The sequence below is a fragment of the Bicyclus anynana genome, chromosome 25 (assembly GCF_947172395.1).
Source record: "Bicyclus anynana chromosome 25, ilBicAnyn1.1, whole genome shotgun sequence".
Lineage (NCBI taxonomy): Eukaryota > Metazoa > Arthropoda > Insecta > Lepidoptera > Nymphalidae > Bicyclus > Bicyclus anynana.
The window spans coordinates 3,465,779-3,484,961 of record NC_069107.1 but is presented as its reverse complement, the minus strand read 5'-3'; the positions used below and the strand labels follow the sequence as shown (position 1 = coordinate 3,484,961).

At 36.4% G+C, this 19,183-nt stretch overlaps 2 protein-coding genes across 3 annotated transcripts in view; one reads left to right on the top strand and one right to left on the bottom strand.

Annotated features, from left to right (window-relative positions):
* Nucleotides 1-3,687, top strand: part of LOC112046560 (transcriptional activator cubitus interruptus) — a 145,904-nt gene extending 142,217 nt beyond the window's left edge. For both annotated transcript variants that reach the window (XM_024083240.2, XM_024083241.2), the window contains one exon: nt 41-3,687. In XM_024083240.2, coding sequence (XP_023939008.1) covers nt 41-2,176 — 2,136 coding nt within the window. In that variant the 3' untranslated portion in view covers nt 2,177-3,687. The remainder of the gene's footprint in view (nt 1-40) is intronic.
* Nucleotides 3,688-12,953: 9,266 nt separating this feature from the next.
* On the bottom strand, nt 12,954-13,670 carry LOC112046561 (uncharacterized). The gene has a single exon (XM_024083246.2). The coding sequence runs from the start codon at nt 13,662-13,664 to the stop codon at nt 12,954-12,956; it is 711 nt and encodes a 236-aa protein (XP_023939014.2). The 5' UTR covers nt 13,665-13,670.
* Nucleotides 13,671-19,183: the final 5,513 nt, after the last annotated feature.

Sequence of the window (19,183 nt, the reverse complement as noted above, 5' to 3'; positions counted from 1 at the left end):
TAAAACTTGTGTAATTAACATGATTGTATGTTTTAATCAGGTCGCGGAAGGAGAAATGGTGGAGAACAAGCTGGTGATACCAGACGAAATGATGCAATATCTTAACCAATCAATATTGGGAACCGACTCGGTAACACCAGCAAAAACGGACTCCAGCAATCCTGACCCAGAAGGAGCAAACAAAGAAAAAGATACAACAACCAAAGACATTTTATCCAGTGAAATACACCATACAAACAATTCTAGCGACAAAATCAGTGATGTTGCGACGAGTGACGATTCCCTTCTCAAAAATTTAGGTGCCATTGGAAGTGATCTCAACATAAGTGATATTCAAGTTGATTTAAGGTCATTAGATGTTAGTATGTCTGGTAACAGCGGCTCTCTATTAGCCTCCAAGTCTTTAGATGATAAGAACCCCCCTCTTTCGGAACAAGTTATACCGGAAGTTACACCAGAAACATGTGAACAAGAATTCTCAAAACCCCCGACAAGTAATGTTGTTACAAGCAACCCTTTGCAGTCTTTACAAACTATGACAGCAAATCAAACAGATCAATCCAATAGAATGCGAGTCAACAACCCCCTACCTCAAAAGCCCGCTATGAGTCCAAAAACAGTTGTCATGACACAAACTATCATGAGTCCCAGTTTAGCACATAACATGTTAAGTCCTCAGAGTCTACCGCATAGTTCAATGAGCCCACAGAGCATCAGAAGCCCTCAGCATATGCCTCAAAGCATCATGAGCCCACCAAGCGTATACAATGTCATGAGTCCGCAAAGTGTCATGAGCGTCATGTCTCCACAGCACAATGCAATGAGCCCACAAAGTATGCAGAGTTTATTGAGCCCTCAGATGCCAAATCAAATGATAATGAGTCCCCGACACAACAACATTGGAAGTCCTCATTCCCAGAACATCGCAAGTCCCATGATGAACATGGCAAGTCCAATGACGCAGAACATTGCTAGTCCGATGAGTCATGGCATGCCAAGTCCAATGCATCCTGGCCTTCAAAGCCCAATAACAAGTCCTATGGTACAAAACATGTCCAATATGACGATGCAACCAGTGCCAAATCAAAATGCGAATATAATGATGAGTAACATGAATCCTCCTCAACAAATGACGGCAGCACCACCCTATAATAACCGTCCCAACTGTCCTCCAAAACTTCCAAACAAAAACTTTAGTAACGTTCCTAATCAATACCAAAACCAAAACTACGGCCCAGCGCCACCTTATCCCATACAAAACCAAGTCAATGTAAACATGAGAAACCAAAACATTCAACAGTACCAGATGATGCAACACTATAATCCTAATCAACCACAGGTGACAATGATGCAAAACAACCATCAAAACATGGTTTATAATAATCAAATGACAAATTACGTTCAACCGATGAATTATCCAAATCAAAATGCTCAGATGCATCAAATGCAGTTATCACGATCTTCAGTAATGAGCGTCGATAACAGTGGAAACATGAGTCGTGGTGCTATGAACAGTTACTGTGAACAACAGAATGTATGTCCTCCCATGCAAAACGTACAATATAACCAGAACATGCAATATCCTCAACCGCCTCCATACAATTCTGTAGCGAACGCTGCTAACGTAATGGGTCCTCCACCACCAAAGAATAACCATCAGTACAACCAGGCAATGATGAACAATAACCAATACTACAATCATCAGAGATCTTACAACCAATGGGACTATCCTGGCAACCAATTCAACAAGCACAACATGCAAAAATCTGGTCAGAATTCAGTCAATATGTCTACAGGTAGTCAAAAACCTATAAACGGTGCGAGAATGTCAATGAATTGCAATCAGATGGTCAAAAATGCTGCGGAGCAACAAGCGGACTGCAGTATGAATAGTTTGAGAAGCCAAAACAACCAAACTGATGTTCAAGTTTGGGATATCTCTCAGTCCCAAATAGAGGCTACGAATGGAAGAAAGAAAAACCAAAATACCATGCGTCAGGAGACATATCAAAGGACCTTGGAATACGTAGAGAACTGTGAGAATTGGAAGAGTTCTGAAATGGTATCCAGTAGCACACATCCTCTACAGGGCGGTGACAATATGGTTGTGAACGATCTCCAAACTTCTCTATCTTCGTTTTATGAAGAAAATCAATATCTTCAGATGATACAATAGCATTTAAGTTTACAGTAGTTCTGATACGCTTCTTTTTTCCTTTCCTAAGTGAGTGATGTCGCCATGCTATACAGAATAATATACCATAAAAATTAATTAATATATTCAAGTAAATTTGGCTTTTTATCTCTTTGAACGACTTTTGGCTTTTAATTTTTTGCCTTTCGTAGCATTGCTAATCCCTCACGCAGGATGTCTTTTAAGTCACTGAGATTGGAATGGTGCAAAGATTCTTTAAATGTCTTTCCACTGCTCCAAGAGACTGATTAATTTTAAATTCTAAATTTATTTGCTTAAAGTACATAAATTATCTCGTATCAATGAAAAGACAAGTATCTTATGATTTAGAAATTTCATTACATTGTAACTTGTTTAAAACTGTTATATGACTAAACTCATTTGAATTTGTCGGAATATGATAAAATTTTGGCCTAACTGGATTTTTGACATCCAGCTCATATCTGGTGAAGTGAAAAAAGTTGAAAAATGAATGAATTATAATTCAGTATAATTAAATTTAGATGCGTTAATAAAATATTTTAACATTATTACAAAATAATACTGATGAGTGTTGTTGCAAATTTTTAAATTTGAGGCACAATAGACACGTCTGAAAAAACTACTTCGAACTGACCACAATACGACATTTAATTTAGTCGATGGAAGGAAGTGTTAAATAATAATTATCGTATTAACTTCGACGTTTGATATTGGCGTATCGTAAACGTTTGGTACGCTGTGATTTCGCCAGATATGTAGATATGTACCAGCTTTTTATCAGAAGATTGTTCATGAATGTATGAGGACGAAGAAAGTGTGTTTCCTTCATCATACTCCGATAAAATATGAGTTTGAGTTTATTTACTTCATTATACATATCGTATACATTTTTAAAACCATTGTAAATAATGTAAACAAACATCTGATGAATGTCTTCCATTTTTTAAGTACAATAAGAGAATATTGCATTTTAACTCGTATGTGATTTGAGTGCCTCAACGAAATGTAAAATTGTAAATAAATGAATTTATTATGTGCCTTTAAAAGCAGTGCAACTTTGGTGCCTTTTGTAATTTTTTATATACATTAGACATTTATATAAATATACTAATTATAAGTCCTTATTGAGATTATTAAATAAAATAAAGTGTACAAAATGTTAGACATGTTTTTTTTAGAATTTTTACAAATGTTAGTCTTAGGGTAGTTTTACTAAGAGCTAATTCGTAAAATAATTTTAGATTTTTTTCGCAATACGAAGCACCGATTCGGTGTCATCGAATCTCCTGTTTTAGTGTTTTATCCTGAGATTATTAGATTTAAGAATAATCATTGTTAATGTTTTTTTTTTAATTTAATGACAAGACGCACAAAACTAAAGTGTATTTAGTTATTAAGAGACATGTATTTTGTAATAAATTATTGTTTGTAAAAATAATTTTGTAAAACTTTTTGAGACCTATTTTTAAAGAACCCTATTTTTAATGAATAAATTTTTACTATAAACATTTTGAATTGTTTTTGTATCTCTTACCCTATTACCCTAAAAATTTTTTAACCCTCTACAAAAGAGGTATTTATTTCCGTAACTTTGACCTCAATGTTTGTCTGTCTGTGTATGGTGTATATCTGTGATATCATACGTCTCAAACGGATGGATCAATTTCGATGTAACTCTTCGAAAACTCACAGCATACACAATATCGTACATACACAGGGTACCCAAACCAACTTACTTGTTAATGGTTGTTCCATAAAATATATATTTTTGCATTGAGATTTTTTTTTAATTTTCTATATTTGAATGGCTTGTAAGGTTGAAAACACCCTTTTCAACCTTACAGGTCTTATTAATTAGATAATAATATTATATTATATATAAATAAAGGAGAGTAAAGAGATACTTCATATAGTTAAACACTATGTTTAGTGATATTCCCATATTCGGCTCACTTTTGAGCACGAGTCTCCTCTCAGGAAGAGAGGGGTTAGACTGATAGTTCACCACGCTGGCGCTTGGCGTAATTACAATTCGGATTGGCAGACTTCACATACGAAGAGTATCGAGAAAATTCTCTGTTAAGCAGATTTCTTCACAATGGTTTTCCTACATCGTTTGAGACACGTGATATTTAATTTCTTAATAATGTAATAACAGTTCGCCGAATACTTCCAGATTGGATTGGATTTAATTTTCATGAAAATGAAAACAATCGATTTTTATGAAATCTTTTTATCAAAAAAATTGAACCGACTTCAAAATCACAAAAATAAACAAAAAAGCGAAAAATAACATCGTATGTGCTACCTTCTGATCACTTTGAAGGCGGTGCCAACCCAGTGATGCATCAACTAAAGCCGATTAAATCTTAAACTTTTAGGATTTAAAGACAGTTCTTTCCCGTGTTTCTTTCAGAAACCGCTTTAATAAATATGTCACTGGCTTGGCACCGCTTTCAAAAAAATCAGAAAGCAGCACATGCGATGTTATTTTTTGCTTTTTAGATTATTTTTGTGGTTTTGAAGTCGTTCCATTTTTTTGTTAAAAATATTTTATTGTCAAGTAAAGTTCAGTTTCAAATCTCAGATTTGGAGATATGGTCTATAGAAGAGCTCCTATAGGAGAGCCCCTGTAGGAGAGCCCCTATAGGAGAGCCCCTGTAGGGGAGCCCCTGTAGGAGAGCCCCTTTTAGGACATATGGCGCAAAGGGCCTGCGGGTGCAAATGGTGATGTTTCTGACAAAAGTTTCCATTCGATTCCACAGAAGTTCGCTTAAAAACGATCGTTCAAAGCTCTCAATTTCGGAGTTTACAACAAAAATATCTTTGTCGTTGTACCTACATTCCACGCAGTTGCGTCGACGACACAAAAATAGACGATTATTTTGGAATATGTTGCCAGCGAACGCTATCAATAAAATTTGTAACAAAAATCCGTTTCGTTTATGCAGAAAATATTGCGAAATAACTGAGATTTAAATTGGTTCATCATCATGGGCTGATGACTATTTTTAACCGATCCCAAAAATAGGAAAAGGTCTTAAATCTTTTTTAGTCAAAAGGGTATACTCCTGAGGTGGTATCATTGCCATCATGTCAGGATCTGATGATTGAATCCTGGAGAAATCAAGGGGAACTTTCGAAAATCGTAAGGGCGACTATAGTGTTTGATTATTATTTTTTACACTATAAAGCACAGGCTCGCTGACAAAAGAAGGATTTTCACCACGCTTCTACATGTCATGGTAATATTTGGGCATCCCCAAAAAAAAAAACACCACTCCTAGGCCATCGCCTAGGGGCGGTTTTTTTTTTTAATTTTTAACAATCACTATAATATGAAACGGTATTTTGTAACGACGTTTGTAAATCTTGATAGTATGAGTTTCGAACATGTCTCTATTTCTCTCTTTCTATGGAATGATATTATATAGAGAGACAACAACAGTACAATTAGAGGCTCACTCTGTTAAGTTATAATGAAATGAATAAAATAAATGAAAATGTATCAAAAAGAATTAAAATAATGAAAATAAAGGAAATTAATGACAATAAATGGATTAAACGAAAATTTAATAAAAAGAAGAAAAAGCATTTTCTGAGATTACATACCGCGCCCAAACAAACAGCTTATAATATTCATCATCATCATCATTATCGACCCATATTCGGCTCACTGCTGAGCTCGAGTCTCAGAATGAGAGGGGTTAGGCCAAATAGGCTGGCCCAATGCAGATTGGCAGACTTCACACACGCAGATAATTAAGAAATTTATCTTGTTGTATGCAGGTTACCTTGCGATGTTTTTCTTCACCGTATGAGATACGTGATATTTAAATTCTTAAAGTTGTTTTTTATAAAAGTTGTTTTCCTAATTTGTTTTTTATTTCACTTGTTTTTGTCTTTGTGGTGTGCAAATAAAGTATATTTATCTTTAAAAGTTGGAGGTGCATGCCCCAGACCGGATTCGAACCCACACCCTTCGGAATCGGAAGTAGAGGTCTTATCAACTGTCATATCAACTATACATATCATTAGTATAGATTAAAATTATAATATTAGTATATTAATATAGATTAAGCTTATAATATTAGTATATTAGTATAGATTAAGCTTATATATTACTACATTTTATTTATTAAAAAAACAAAATTACCTTCTTTTTATTTTGCGTAAACAAAAAATTAAGATTTTTAAATCTCATTTCTTTATATAATTATTTTCTATAATTAATGACTAGCACTCAATAGTAGGGTCGCTGATATAAATGTTAGATTGAAAAAGACAGGTAAATATATCAGAGCTCATTACAGTTTCCTGTGTAAAAGACTGAAAAATATTATTAAAACACACATATTCACAGTACGAAAATATAATGCGTTGATAGATCAGTCAGTAAGAAAAACCTCTAGAGCCAAGGATAGCATAAAAAGAAGACTTTGCACTGCAAACGGCCTCCGTGGCGCAGTGGTATGCGCGGTGGATTTACAAGACCGAGGTCCTGAGTTCGATCCCCGGTTGGGCTCGTAGAATTTTTCTTAATTGGTCCAGGTCTGGCTGGTGGGAGGTTTACCACCCTACCGGCAAAGACGTACCACCAAGCGATTTAGCGTTCCGGTGCGGTGTTGCGTAGAAACCGAAAGGGGTGTGGCTTTTCACCTTACTCCTAACAAGTTAGCCCGCTTCCATCTTAGATTGCATCATCACTTACCATCAGGTGAGATTGTAGTCAAGGGCTAACTTGTAAAGAATTAAAAAAAAAGAAAATTGTTTTAACCGCATAATAGTCGTGATAGCCCAGTGAATATTCATTCATTAGTCTGCCTTCGATTCGGAGGGTGTGGGTTCGAATCCTGTCCGCGGCATGCTCTTCTAATTTTTCAGTCATGTGCATTTTAAGAAAATATTAATAAAATTAATAATAAAAAAAATAGCTGGCCCTATGCGGATTGGCAGGCTTCACACGCGTAGAGAATTAAGAAAATTATGAGGTACATACAGGTTTCCTCATGTTTCATCACGATGTTTTTCCTTCACCGTTTGAGACACGTGATATTTAATTTCCTAAAATGCACACTACTGAAAAGTTGGAGGTGCATGCCCCGGACCGGATTCGAACCTACGCTTTCCGGTATCGGATGTATAGGTCATATCTACTGGGCTATCACTGCTCTCACAGGTTTCCCTAATTAGTAAAGTAAAGCTGATTATTTTATAACCCGAATCGAACGCAGGACCTCGTAATCTTAAGCCACTTATACTATCCACTGAAACAACGTGGCAACTATTATTAAAGTAGAAGCTTATATTTTTTTAGACATTATAGCGCAGATGCTTTCTCTAAATACCTAACACTAAAAATCATTTACAAGCAAAAGCACTTATAAAGTTTTTAGCTGTAATAAAATAGTACATAAGATCAGTCCGTCCATCTGTTTTGTCTTAGAATAAATTAATTGTTCCACATAAAATAAATTATGTACCTGCCAGAATATTTTTATTGGTCTTAAAATCGATCTCTTTGGTCTAAAAACCATGAGATATAAAATCTATTTAATTGATATATAATAAACACGACTTCAAATTCAAAAAAGGAATTCTGTAACTGTCCAGTATTTTCAATATGTGTGTTTGTACGTTTGTTATTTAGGTATTGTTACAGTTAATTGTTATTTAGATACGCATTTTTCTAAAAAGTTTTTAATGTAGGTATTGTTAGGCGTTTTGGACGACAAATCTATACTAATGTAATAAAGCTGAAGAGTTTGTTTGTTTGTTTGAACGCGCTAACCTCAGGTTCTCTTCTAATTATCAACTGGTCCGATTTGAAAAATTATTTCAGTGTTAGATAGCCTACTCATCGAGGAAGGCTATATATTATCCCCGTTTTCCTATGGGAACGAGAACCAAGCTGGTGAAACCGCACGCCGTCAGCTAGTCTAATATATAAAGCTTTGAAGAATCTAAAAAAATTATACCTTACATACGTATATAATTTATCTAAATAATAAAGAAATAAATCGTATTTTCAGTAAAGACGGAGGTACGAGGTAAGTATTTATATGTATATAAATACTAAATAACTATAAAAATTTATATTAAAATCGGCGTTCATAACACATACGCTTACTTTGGGACCAAGTAGTGATGTGGTTGGTGGGAGGCTTCGGCAGTGGCTGGTTACCCACCAGCAAAGACGTACCGCCAAGCGATTTAGTGTTCCGGTATGATGTCGTGAAGAAACCGAATGGGGTGTGGATTTTCATCCTCTTCTTAACAAGTTAGCCCGCTTCCATCCAAGATTGCATCATCACTTACCAGGTGAGATTGTAGTCAAGGGCTAACCTGTAAAGAATAATTTAAAAAAATCACTTTAACATTAAACATAAAACTTAGTAAAATAATTCGTCATTAACCCATATTCGGCTCACTGCTGAGCTTCGAGTCTCCTCTCAGAATGAGAGGGATTAGGCTTATAGTCCACCACGCTGGCCCAATGCGGATTGGCAAACTTCACACACGCAGAGAATTAAGAAAATTCTCTGGTATGCAGGTTTCCTCACGATGTTTTCCTTCACCGATTGAGACACGTGATATTTAATTTCTTAAAATGCACACAGCTGAAAAGTTGGAGGTGCATGCCCCGGACCGGATTCGAACCCACACCGGAATCGGAGACAGAGGTCATATCCACTGGGCTATGACGGCTCGGCTAGTAAAATAATACTACCTATTAATCAAGATCCGGACTTTGGGCTTATAGACAGCTATATAAAAAATATTTATTTAGGGTCTACTGGGACTTGAATCCAGGTCTCATCCATTAGAAAGGCAGGTTACAACACAAACTTCTGTGTTTCATCATAACTACCGCGCGACTATAGCACCTGTGAGCGCTAACCTTTGTTTTAAATATAGCCCAACCAAAAATACCGGACCGATTAATAGTCAGGCAAGAACAACAAAGATACGCGTTTCAAACTGTGACATTGAACTGGAAGTGATACGCTATTATAGTGACTGTCACGCAAACAATAAAGCAGATATTGGCGTAAACGACTTAGAGACTTACGTCCTTTTTAGTTATTCCACTTGGCACTCAGTTGGACGAGTAAAACGCGAATTGTGGGGGAAAAAAAGAGAAAATTTTCTTTTGAAATTTTACAAGCGACCTAATGTATTCATATTTTCATGCTGCGCCCACAGATTAAATAATAATACGCAGATAGAGTGCACGGAACATGACGGTGTCGTAGTCGAAAACGAATAATAGGCAAAAACGAGTACATTCTCGAGTCAGTACGACACGAGGCGTCACATCGGTAATTTTAATATTGTTCAAGAATATATGTTTTTAAATATTTTAAAAACTAATAATTCTAAACTTATTTCGTGGTTGTTTATTATGAATATTATTTAAACGGCTACATACCACGATAAAACGACGAGATATGTCGATATTTCGACCCAGTTGCATGGATCGTGGTCACCTCAGTATATAATGTATCATCTATGGTGGTCACGACGGGACTGAAGTTGCGAGATGCGAAGTTGACATCAGCTATTAGGGGCAGAATCGATCTACCCTCTTTATAGTTATTTTTCTTTTTTCGACAACCTCGCGTTTTTGGATGTTTAGGCAAACCACACTCACGACATTGCTTTTGTTATTATTAAAAAAAATCTCGTCGTTTTATCGTGGTATGTACCCGTTTAAATAATATTCATAATTTTAAAAACTGTTTACCAAAACTAAAGAAATAAGATGGAGTATTTTTTTATTGGTAAATATTGATTATTTCTTTGACACCTATCTAAGGATTATTTTATTAATTTATGTAATTGTTGTTAGTGTTATAAAAATTACGAAAAAAGTTTCTGTATGCGGATTTCAAGGAGACGGGTGACGTTTTTTTTTTCTATTCTTTACAAGTTAGCCCTTGACTACAATCTCACCTGATGGCAAGTGATGATGCAGTCTAAGATGGAAGCGAGCTAAATTGTTAGGAGGAGGATGAAAATCCACACCCCCTTTCGGTTTCTACACGGCATCGTACCGGAACGCTAAATCGCTTGGCGGTACGTCTTTGCCGGTAGGGTGGTAACTAGCCACGGCCGAAGCCTCCCACCAGCCAAAACGACGTTTGTTTTTTTAGTGGTTTGACCGGCTTCACTACGCTTGTAAAAGACTCTTTCTGGATCATTATTTATTCTGTGGTTGCGGCTATCAAATGAGATGTCAGCGATGTACAACCGATGTACCTCTCCTGTTGGAAATATCCCAAATAGCATCAAAACAACATACTGACAGTTTGGTAAATATTCAGCCAGCAATTCAGTATTTTAGCTCTCAAACTAAAGTAACAATGAAATTAATAGAGAACAGAAAATGCTACCTATACTGCTCCCCTAGCCAAGTGGCATATCGATTCTATTTCTACGATCGCAAACGCTTCGAAAACTAGAAACATGTATGGGAATGACAAATGTCGATAGCAAATGTCATTCCCATACATTTTCGTCGTGCAACTTGGCTACAGGAGTTGATCCCCAAGTCGAAATAGTTTTCAACGCCCCTATTTGTTGAGATTAAGGGTAGTTGACTTATATCAAATTTAATTTAAACAGTATTAATTTCTTCTATTACATGGAAAAAGGGTCCGAAATATAAAAAAAAAAAAAAAAAAAAAATATGTTTATTTCAGGCCTTGACCCATAGTTGTTAGTGTACAAAAAAAAAAAAGACAATAGCTTAAATTATATGTTAGTAAAATAAATACAGACCAAAAAAATAAAAAATAAAAAAAAGAGAAATAATAACACTACATATTTAGGTATAATACTTACTTAAGATATCTGCCCCTACATACTGACACACCGGGCACACAGGTATGTGTGTGTATCCAGTGCCTCAGTATGGGACAGTCATACTTATATATATATCATAGACTTATATATCATAGACTTAATTTAAATAACGAAATATTTAATATCTAAGAAACACGATTTAAGCACGCACAAAAAATTACAAATGGAGTCTTTTTGTAAGCCTGACAGCAAACCCTTTCATTTGATACTCATATTATGGGGGTGCATTTCAAATAGCCAGCAAAGCAAATTTCGTAAATTTCATGAATCCAAGGATTTTTTCGGGATTTTTCGAGCCTATGTTAATCCAAGGTAAAATCTATTTCCATTCCAAATTTTAGCCAAATCGGTTCAGTAGTTGCGGCTTTAAAGAATAAGAAACATCCAAACATCCATACAAACTTTTGCGTTTGTAATATTAGTAGGATTAAAAAATTTAAATATTTTTTTAACAATATTTTAAAAAAATATGATTTTTTTTGGAGTAAAATTCGATGAACGAATGACAGTGTTACGTTTTTTGCGCGCAACCTGTTCTGCGCACCTTTCACCGTGCGCTGCCGCCAGCGTCAGCGTCATGCACGGTCTTATTATTATTATTATAAACGTTTTTTACAATGTTCCGCTTTCGACAATAGAATCCCGCTTTATTTCACTTTAAAAGTTCCTAAATTCCGATTTGACAAAAAAATCTGGCAACGCTGGTCAATATAATTAAAATAAACAACTCATATAACACTACATTATATTTCATAAAAATAACATAATATAAGAAAATTATTGAGTTACAATATTTCTCATGCTTCTGAATATCGCTCAGAGGTGAGAAACACGCGTTATTTATAATAAACTGCTTTTCTGGTGGGTGTGATGATTTCACGCCTGATTTCAGAATGTTAGTGAATCGAATTGCTTTTCTTTTTTTTTGCCACACTTCTGGGGTTTTTGAACGTCCAACGGAGAGGTTTTCCGTAATCCATTAGAAGAAAAATTTGAAACCTAAAACAATACTTCAAAAAATTAATATTAGTTATAGACCGAAAGCTTGCAATAGCCACATCTACTTCGTTATAGCCATCACCATTCATCATTTCCCATTATCAATCCACAACACAATATCATTCGGGGTTCACTGCTGAGCTCGAGTCTACTCTCAGAATGAGAGGGGTTAGGCCAATAGTCCACCACGCTGGCCCAATGTGGATTGGCAGACTTCACACACGCAGAGAATTAAGAAATTTTTCTGGTATGCAGTTTTCCTCACGATGTTTTCCTTCACCGTTTGAGACAAGTGATATTTAATTTCTTAAAATGCACACAACTGAAAAGTTGGAGGTGCATGCCCCGGACCGGATTCGAACCCACGCCCTCCGGAATCTGAGGCAGAGGTCATATTATCCACTGGGCTATCACAGCCCTTACAGTGGCGTGGACTTAATACAAACCTATGTTGGACCACAGAATAGAAAAAGTAAGTAAAAATTGGAAAAAAGATCAATTTTTACTTCTGCATAACCTACTTAAAATTCTTGTGCACGCCATAGGTAAGTACGTGGAGAAGTTCAAACTCTACAACCAATTGGAGTTTGGACCGTGGTGCCTATGGAAGGTACCAGGTTCAAAGGTTCCAAAAACTCAATTCTCCTATTACGTACGTTTATGATATTTTCTACAATATTTAACCTTTTTTTATAAATCTCTGGTACGACTTTTAATAGGAAGATTAAGCAACAATCCAACAACAAATATATACAGTTACAGACAACAACAACAACAACAAAAGAACTTGACGCAGACAGAGTCGCGGAGCTCTTTTAAAGGATGTCAAATTGTAGAATCAAGAACTAGGTTACGCTAATCTCTGAACCACTTTTAGAGTAATACTAACTATAATAAGAGTTGGAAACTGCTAACCACCCAATAAAGCGAGCGGCAACAGCACACCAATAACCACAGCTGCGATTGAAGCGATCTTGTATCTGTGCTTCCTCGTCTTCACATTCATAAACGCCTCGAACTTCTGGAACCCATCCACCTTGTAGTTCAACTTATGGTATTCCTTCAACTGAGCGACGAAACCAGGATTTGGGTTGATAAACTTTCTCTTCTGGCGCACGAAGTGGAACGCTCTGTCGTACGTCATTTTGTACTTCTCCATGACGTAAGCAATAACCATTGTGGCGGATCGGGATACTCCGAAGTGGCAATGGACGAGCACGTTGCCTTTCTGCCTCCCTTCCGCGATGAAAGAGTTGGCCATTGGAAAGTAGGAGAGAAGATTGGTGCTAGGCAAGTCGTGGGCCCTAATGAAGAGGTAGCTGATGTCATTGTCGGTGAACGTTGACTTAGGTAAGCGACGTGTCTCAACAGTGAGTATGTGCGTGATCTTGAGTTGCTTGAGGACATCACGGTCGCCTGCAGCTTTGGCATTGCTAAGATAGAGGCCGGGGAGGATCTCACTGTAGCAGCACTGAGTGCAGAGGTCGATCTTTTCGTAAAGGACCTTCCGTGACCAGCTCTTGAAACCGGTCAAGGAGATGACAGGGCGAGGGATGTTGAAGAAAGCGACGAGGAACACGCTCCTCAACATAACAGTGATAATGTCCCTCAAGCATATCATGCTACAGTCGTTTTTACTCACGTGGGCATTTTAAAAATGTTTGTTCTAGTTTTTTTTTTTTTGGTTTTTACTTATACAATTTTGTGTTTCAACGTGACATTAATGGCGTTGAGCGTGTGATTTATTCTTCGCTGTCATCTGACATGACGGACCTCTTTTGATGTTCTTTTGTGATTCAAGAAAGTAGTTTGGTGTACAGAATTAACCTACTTATACTCTCAAACCAAACATAATTCGTCTGAGCTTTTACCTGATCATAAATGAATGTACGGATGAATGTTGTTCAAGACCCTGTAGTTTAAAAGTCCATACAAAGACTTATGTAAAGCACTGGACGTCCACCAGATAATGATGACGATTAAGGTTAGGGTACTTACTTATTAATGGTACCCCTAATATAATATATAGATATAATGACTCATGAAAATATCTAGATAATAACTGTATTAACGATTATTAGGCTATTTATTTCGATTTAACGGCAAATATTTTAAGGTTACTGTAAAGGCCACAGCGTAACTTATTGATAAATCCACTTAGGGTTTACGAGTAAATCAAGGTTTTATTATTACCATATTTATATTCTAAATGCGACACACTGTTACTGTCTGTTGGTTACTTTTTCTAAAAAATTTAATAATCGTATTTTATTAGATACCTACCCTTGTACTTTGGAGAAATTAGTTTTGTATACTTTCTAATTATAAAATGATATAAAAATCGTAACAAAACTTAAGTAAACTGACTCAAAAATGGGATTAGCACAGTTCTATCGAATAAATAAGATATGACAATTTTAATACTTTTCTACATCAAAATTTGTTCAGCAGTTTAGATGTGAAAAGGCATTTATAATAATACTAGCAGACGCCAAGCGGATTCACCCGCGTAGCTCCCGTTCCCGTAGGAATACAGGGATAAAATATAGCCTATAGCACCCGGGGATAGTGTAGTATCCCAACAGCGAAAGCATTTTTCAAATCGGTTCAGTAATTTCGGAGCCTATTCAATGCAAACAAACAAACAAATCTTTTCTCTATATAATATTAGTATAGACCCGCGGACGCCTGCGACTTCGTCCGCCCTTAGACGTCTTTAATCCAGCCCTTATGGGTATCGCTGTAAAAATGGAGTAACTTCTCCCATTTTCCCAACATTCCCCTTCACTGCTCTGCTCCTATTAATCGTAGCCTGATGAAAAGTATACTATTACCTGCCCAGGAGTATGAAGAATAAATTGTATCAAATTTCGTTAAAATCCGTCGAGTAGTTTTTGTTTCTATAACAAACATACAGACAGACAGACAAAAAAATACTGATTGCATTTCTGGCATCAGTATCGATCACTTATCACCCCCTGGTAGTTATTTTGGAAATATTATATTTCATGTACAGAATTGACCTCTCTACAGATTTATTATAAGTATAGATATGGATAATAGATTGTGATGAAAATATCTTGCGAGTAAAATCGTGGGCACGGCTAGTATGATGCAAATGTACGAGTAATTGCGGTAATAGCTTTATAATTTATGTAATTACGCGGAGCTGTTTGGCAAACAAATGCTATCGTTATGATTGACTACATATGACAGCGGTATCACCTGCTGGTAAGTGACGATGCGGTTAAAATTGCAAGTATGATATAACTGGTATGGAATTTTATTAAACCTATCTTCACCATTCATCATTATCATCCCATATTCGGTTCACTGCTGAGCTCGAGTCTCCTTACAGAATAAGAGGAGTTAGGTCAAATAGTCTACCACGCTGGCCCAATGCGGATTTTCAGACTTCACACACGCAGAGAATTAAGAAAATTCTCTGGTATGCAGGTTTCCTCACGATGTTTATCCTTCACCGTTTTGAGACAATTTTCTTAAAATGCACACAACTGAAAAGATGAAGGTGCATGCCCCGGACCGGACTCAAACCCACATCCTCCGAATTCGGAGGCAGAGGTCATATTAGTGAATATTATTAAACGTTGAGCCAATATTATTGTATATTATTTAACACCAAATTCCGCCTTACAAATTGCAATATCATTAAAAAAACCCAACATTATATTTTAAAATAATCAATTCACACATATTATTACCAGAGTAAGTAATTAATTAATTAGGACATTAATTAATTACTTACTCTGTAGGTCAATAGAAGCTTAACCTCAAGTTTGTGGGGTCACCACCCTTATCCCCCGGCAATCTTGAATAAAAGGGATCAAAACACTTTTTCGCGATATCTCGGAAACTATGCAAATTATTGTAAAGTCATAGTTTGTAGCAAACTGTCCCAAAAATAAAATTGCGTTCTTTAAAAATGCTCATGTAACATTTCAATGGACTACAAAGATAAATATGCTGTAATATTGTGCGGTTTTGTAGTTTCACATAACAATGTAGTAAATAGAACACAGTCCAAAATAGCTAGGTACTTATTTATTGGTATATAAATGAAACCCATTCATTAATAGTAAATTATTGTGCCGTGAAATATAGGTTAATGCATCATAACGATGAATTTATTGTGATGAATTAATGTTTGGTCTTGTAGTCACTTAGTGACGTCACTTATTTTGATCATCATCATCTTTTCATCATTTCGTGGCGTAGTGCTGGGCTTAATCCCCGGCTGGGATGGGTCGATTGAGATTTTCTCAATTGGTCCAGTTCTGTCTGGTGGGAGGCTTCGCCGTGGCTAGTTACCACCCTACCAACAAAGACGTACCGCCAAGCGATTTACCGTTCCGGTACGATGTTGTGTAGAAACCGAAAAGGGTGTGAATTTTCGTCCTCCTCCTAACAAGTTAGTCCGCTTCCATCTTTGATTGCATCATGACTTACCATCTGATGAGATTGTAGTCAAGGGCTAACTTGTAAATAAAAAATCTCAATTGTGAAGCATCATCATTATAATATCAGCCGATGGACGTCCATTGCAGGAGGTCTTTTGTAGGGACTTCTAAACATCACGATGCTGAGACGCTTGCATCCAGAGATTTGCAATCCCTGCGACTCGCTTGTAGCCAGTTCACCTGGTGAAGTGTCGACTTAGGGTTCATTTACGCAAGCGGCAACTCTACCGACGACCGCAGTCGACTCTCGGCGGCAGTCGACGGCGGTCGCCGAATGACGTCGTCTCCCGTTGGCTGTAAATGAACACCAGCACTGCGCTTTCGCCGTGAGCGTGAGCGGGGTCGCCATTCCAGCACCTTGGCTTCCCAACGACCATCGACTCTACAAACAATGTGCCTGCCCATTGCCACTTCAGCTTTACGATTCGTTGAGCTATGTCAGTGACTTCGATCGGAGCGGATCTCTTCATTTCTGATTCATCATCATTGTCAGCCTATTCTAGCGGGCCATTACATTGTCAGGCCTCTCAAGGTGAAGTTTTAAATTCTATAACGACCCCCATCCAATGATGTTTTGTACTACATAGGGCACTTCAAAACTGAGGCGGACAAATGTGTATAATTGTCATAATTTCATTCAGTTGCTTAGCAAACAACGAAAGCTTTTAAAACAAATAATACCTAAATATTGTCTACAAAGTCGTGTTATGTGTTCAGGAAGTATAAAAACTATATATACTTAAATATATAATGTAAAAAAACACAAAATTATGCATGTGTGCGCTCAGTGGAGTAGCTAATTCGGATCACTTTTTGCGGTGATAACGTACGGCACGTTACATATCTATAGTATAAAATATCATTGCCCCTATCAGATACTTAATGGTAATGACCAGAAGTTAAGGCTTAACGTTCTTTCCGAAGCACAAAGGTTTAACACCACCAACTTCCCAATTAGTTTAGTACGAGTTGCCTGGATATCCACCACATTAGGATACCGTCATTTTCAGCACCTTGCTGTTCTGTGGTAGATTGAGGAAGGAAAGATAGGATGAGGATCTCCTATTAGGACACAGTGGGACTCTAAAACATGCTGTTAATGATCATAACAAATAATACAACTCACCGTAGATTCTAGAAAGTATTGTACACCACATGCGGAGAAGGGGAGTGTTAATCGATCGTCAAGGAATTCCTTAGCCCTACATCCTTTGGTCACAAGTCCAGGACTCTGCTCGGAGTTTTTCTCTCTACCATGCGATCTACCGGCATCCCCACCGTGAATCCATGGAATGCTAAGATAGGTGCCTAATATACGTGCTTGTAATTTTAAAATGTTGTAAATAATCTTTTTTGGGAACACATTACGCTTAATATATTCGGTTTATTTAATGTTTTCGCGTAAAACGCATTTGGGTCAACCGACTGGGGACAATTTGGATCAGCACTGAACGAATAATCGTCGCATCAGAATATGTTCTTGACAATTTGACATGTAGGTATACTACGCGGCCTATAAGTTGACTTATACGCACAAAAAAATTTTCGGATACTTATTTTAGTGACACACGGACAACCATAGTAACACCTTGACGAGTTCACTCATATCGAATTTAATATAAACAGTATTAATTTTGTATAGATCCTACATGGAAAAAAGGTCCAAAGTTATCGATATTATTTAATAAAAGTTGAGGATTTTATAGAAAACTTAATTTAAAAATTATGTATTTTTAAATTTTCCAAACGTCAAAAATGTTATCGTCCATTTTGTGACGTCACGATGTTACTAAAGGATTAAATGTCAAACTAATTAATAACTGATAATTTTGCTTACGTGACGTCATGAAACAGTTAAAATATAGACCAACATGGCCAATAGCGTTTTGGTTCGTATTGTCAAAATAATATTTAGAAATTAAAATTTTTATGCATTAATTCATGTCTTAAACAATTATGATATTTTTTTTTCAATTTAGTAAAACGATAATGAGGAACTTAAGACCCTTTTTAAAAAAAGTGTCAACTAACTTATTGTTTCACATATTTAATGTATTGGGCAACCACGGAGCAAGCGTTTAACAATTTGGTTTATAATTACCTGCGCAGATGACCGCCATTTTGGTTCAACTTACATGCCGAGATTTATACCTACTGTTCGCAAATCTCATGAAGTCTGTCAACGTATTGCATGCATTGTTTTCAGGACGAGAAAATAATGTTTTCATTTAAAGACAATTTATCGTGTTTTATTTTTATTGTTGACCATAAACATAAGCCATCCGGTTTCAACTCGGTTGGGCAGCGTTTGGGAAACTTCTGTTCGGCTGTTAATGATGAATATTATAAAGATTAAAGATTTTATTGTTTGTTTGCCTAAAAATCTTGTCACAACGGAGAGTTACATTATTTGGGAGTAACATAGGCTGTATTTTATCCTCGTCTTGCCATGGGAATTATGCGGGTGAAACGGAGTCTACTAAAATAAACATATACGAATGTATTAAGAGGTTTCTTTCCCTACAGCTATTAGGCTGAAAATGATGATTTAATTTACCAACGGGCGTATCAAAGAATTGAGCATCTCAATCGGCAAAGAGATCAAAATCCATTGCGTAGTTATAAAGATTTAAACGTACATAGCGAAATAGGGACAAAGAAA

What these genes read in the sequence shown, in the direction of transcription:
- LOC112046561 (XM_024083246.2), bottom strand. Translation starts at nt 13,664, where the DNA reads ATGATATGCTTGAGGGACATTATCACTGTTATGTTGAGGAGCGTGTTC.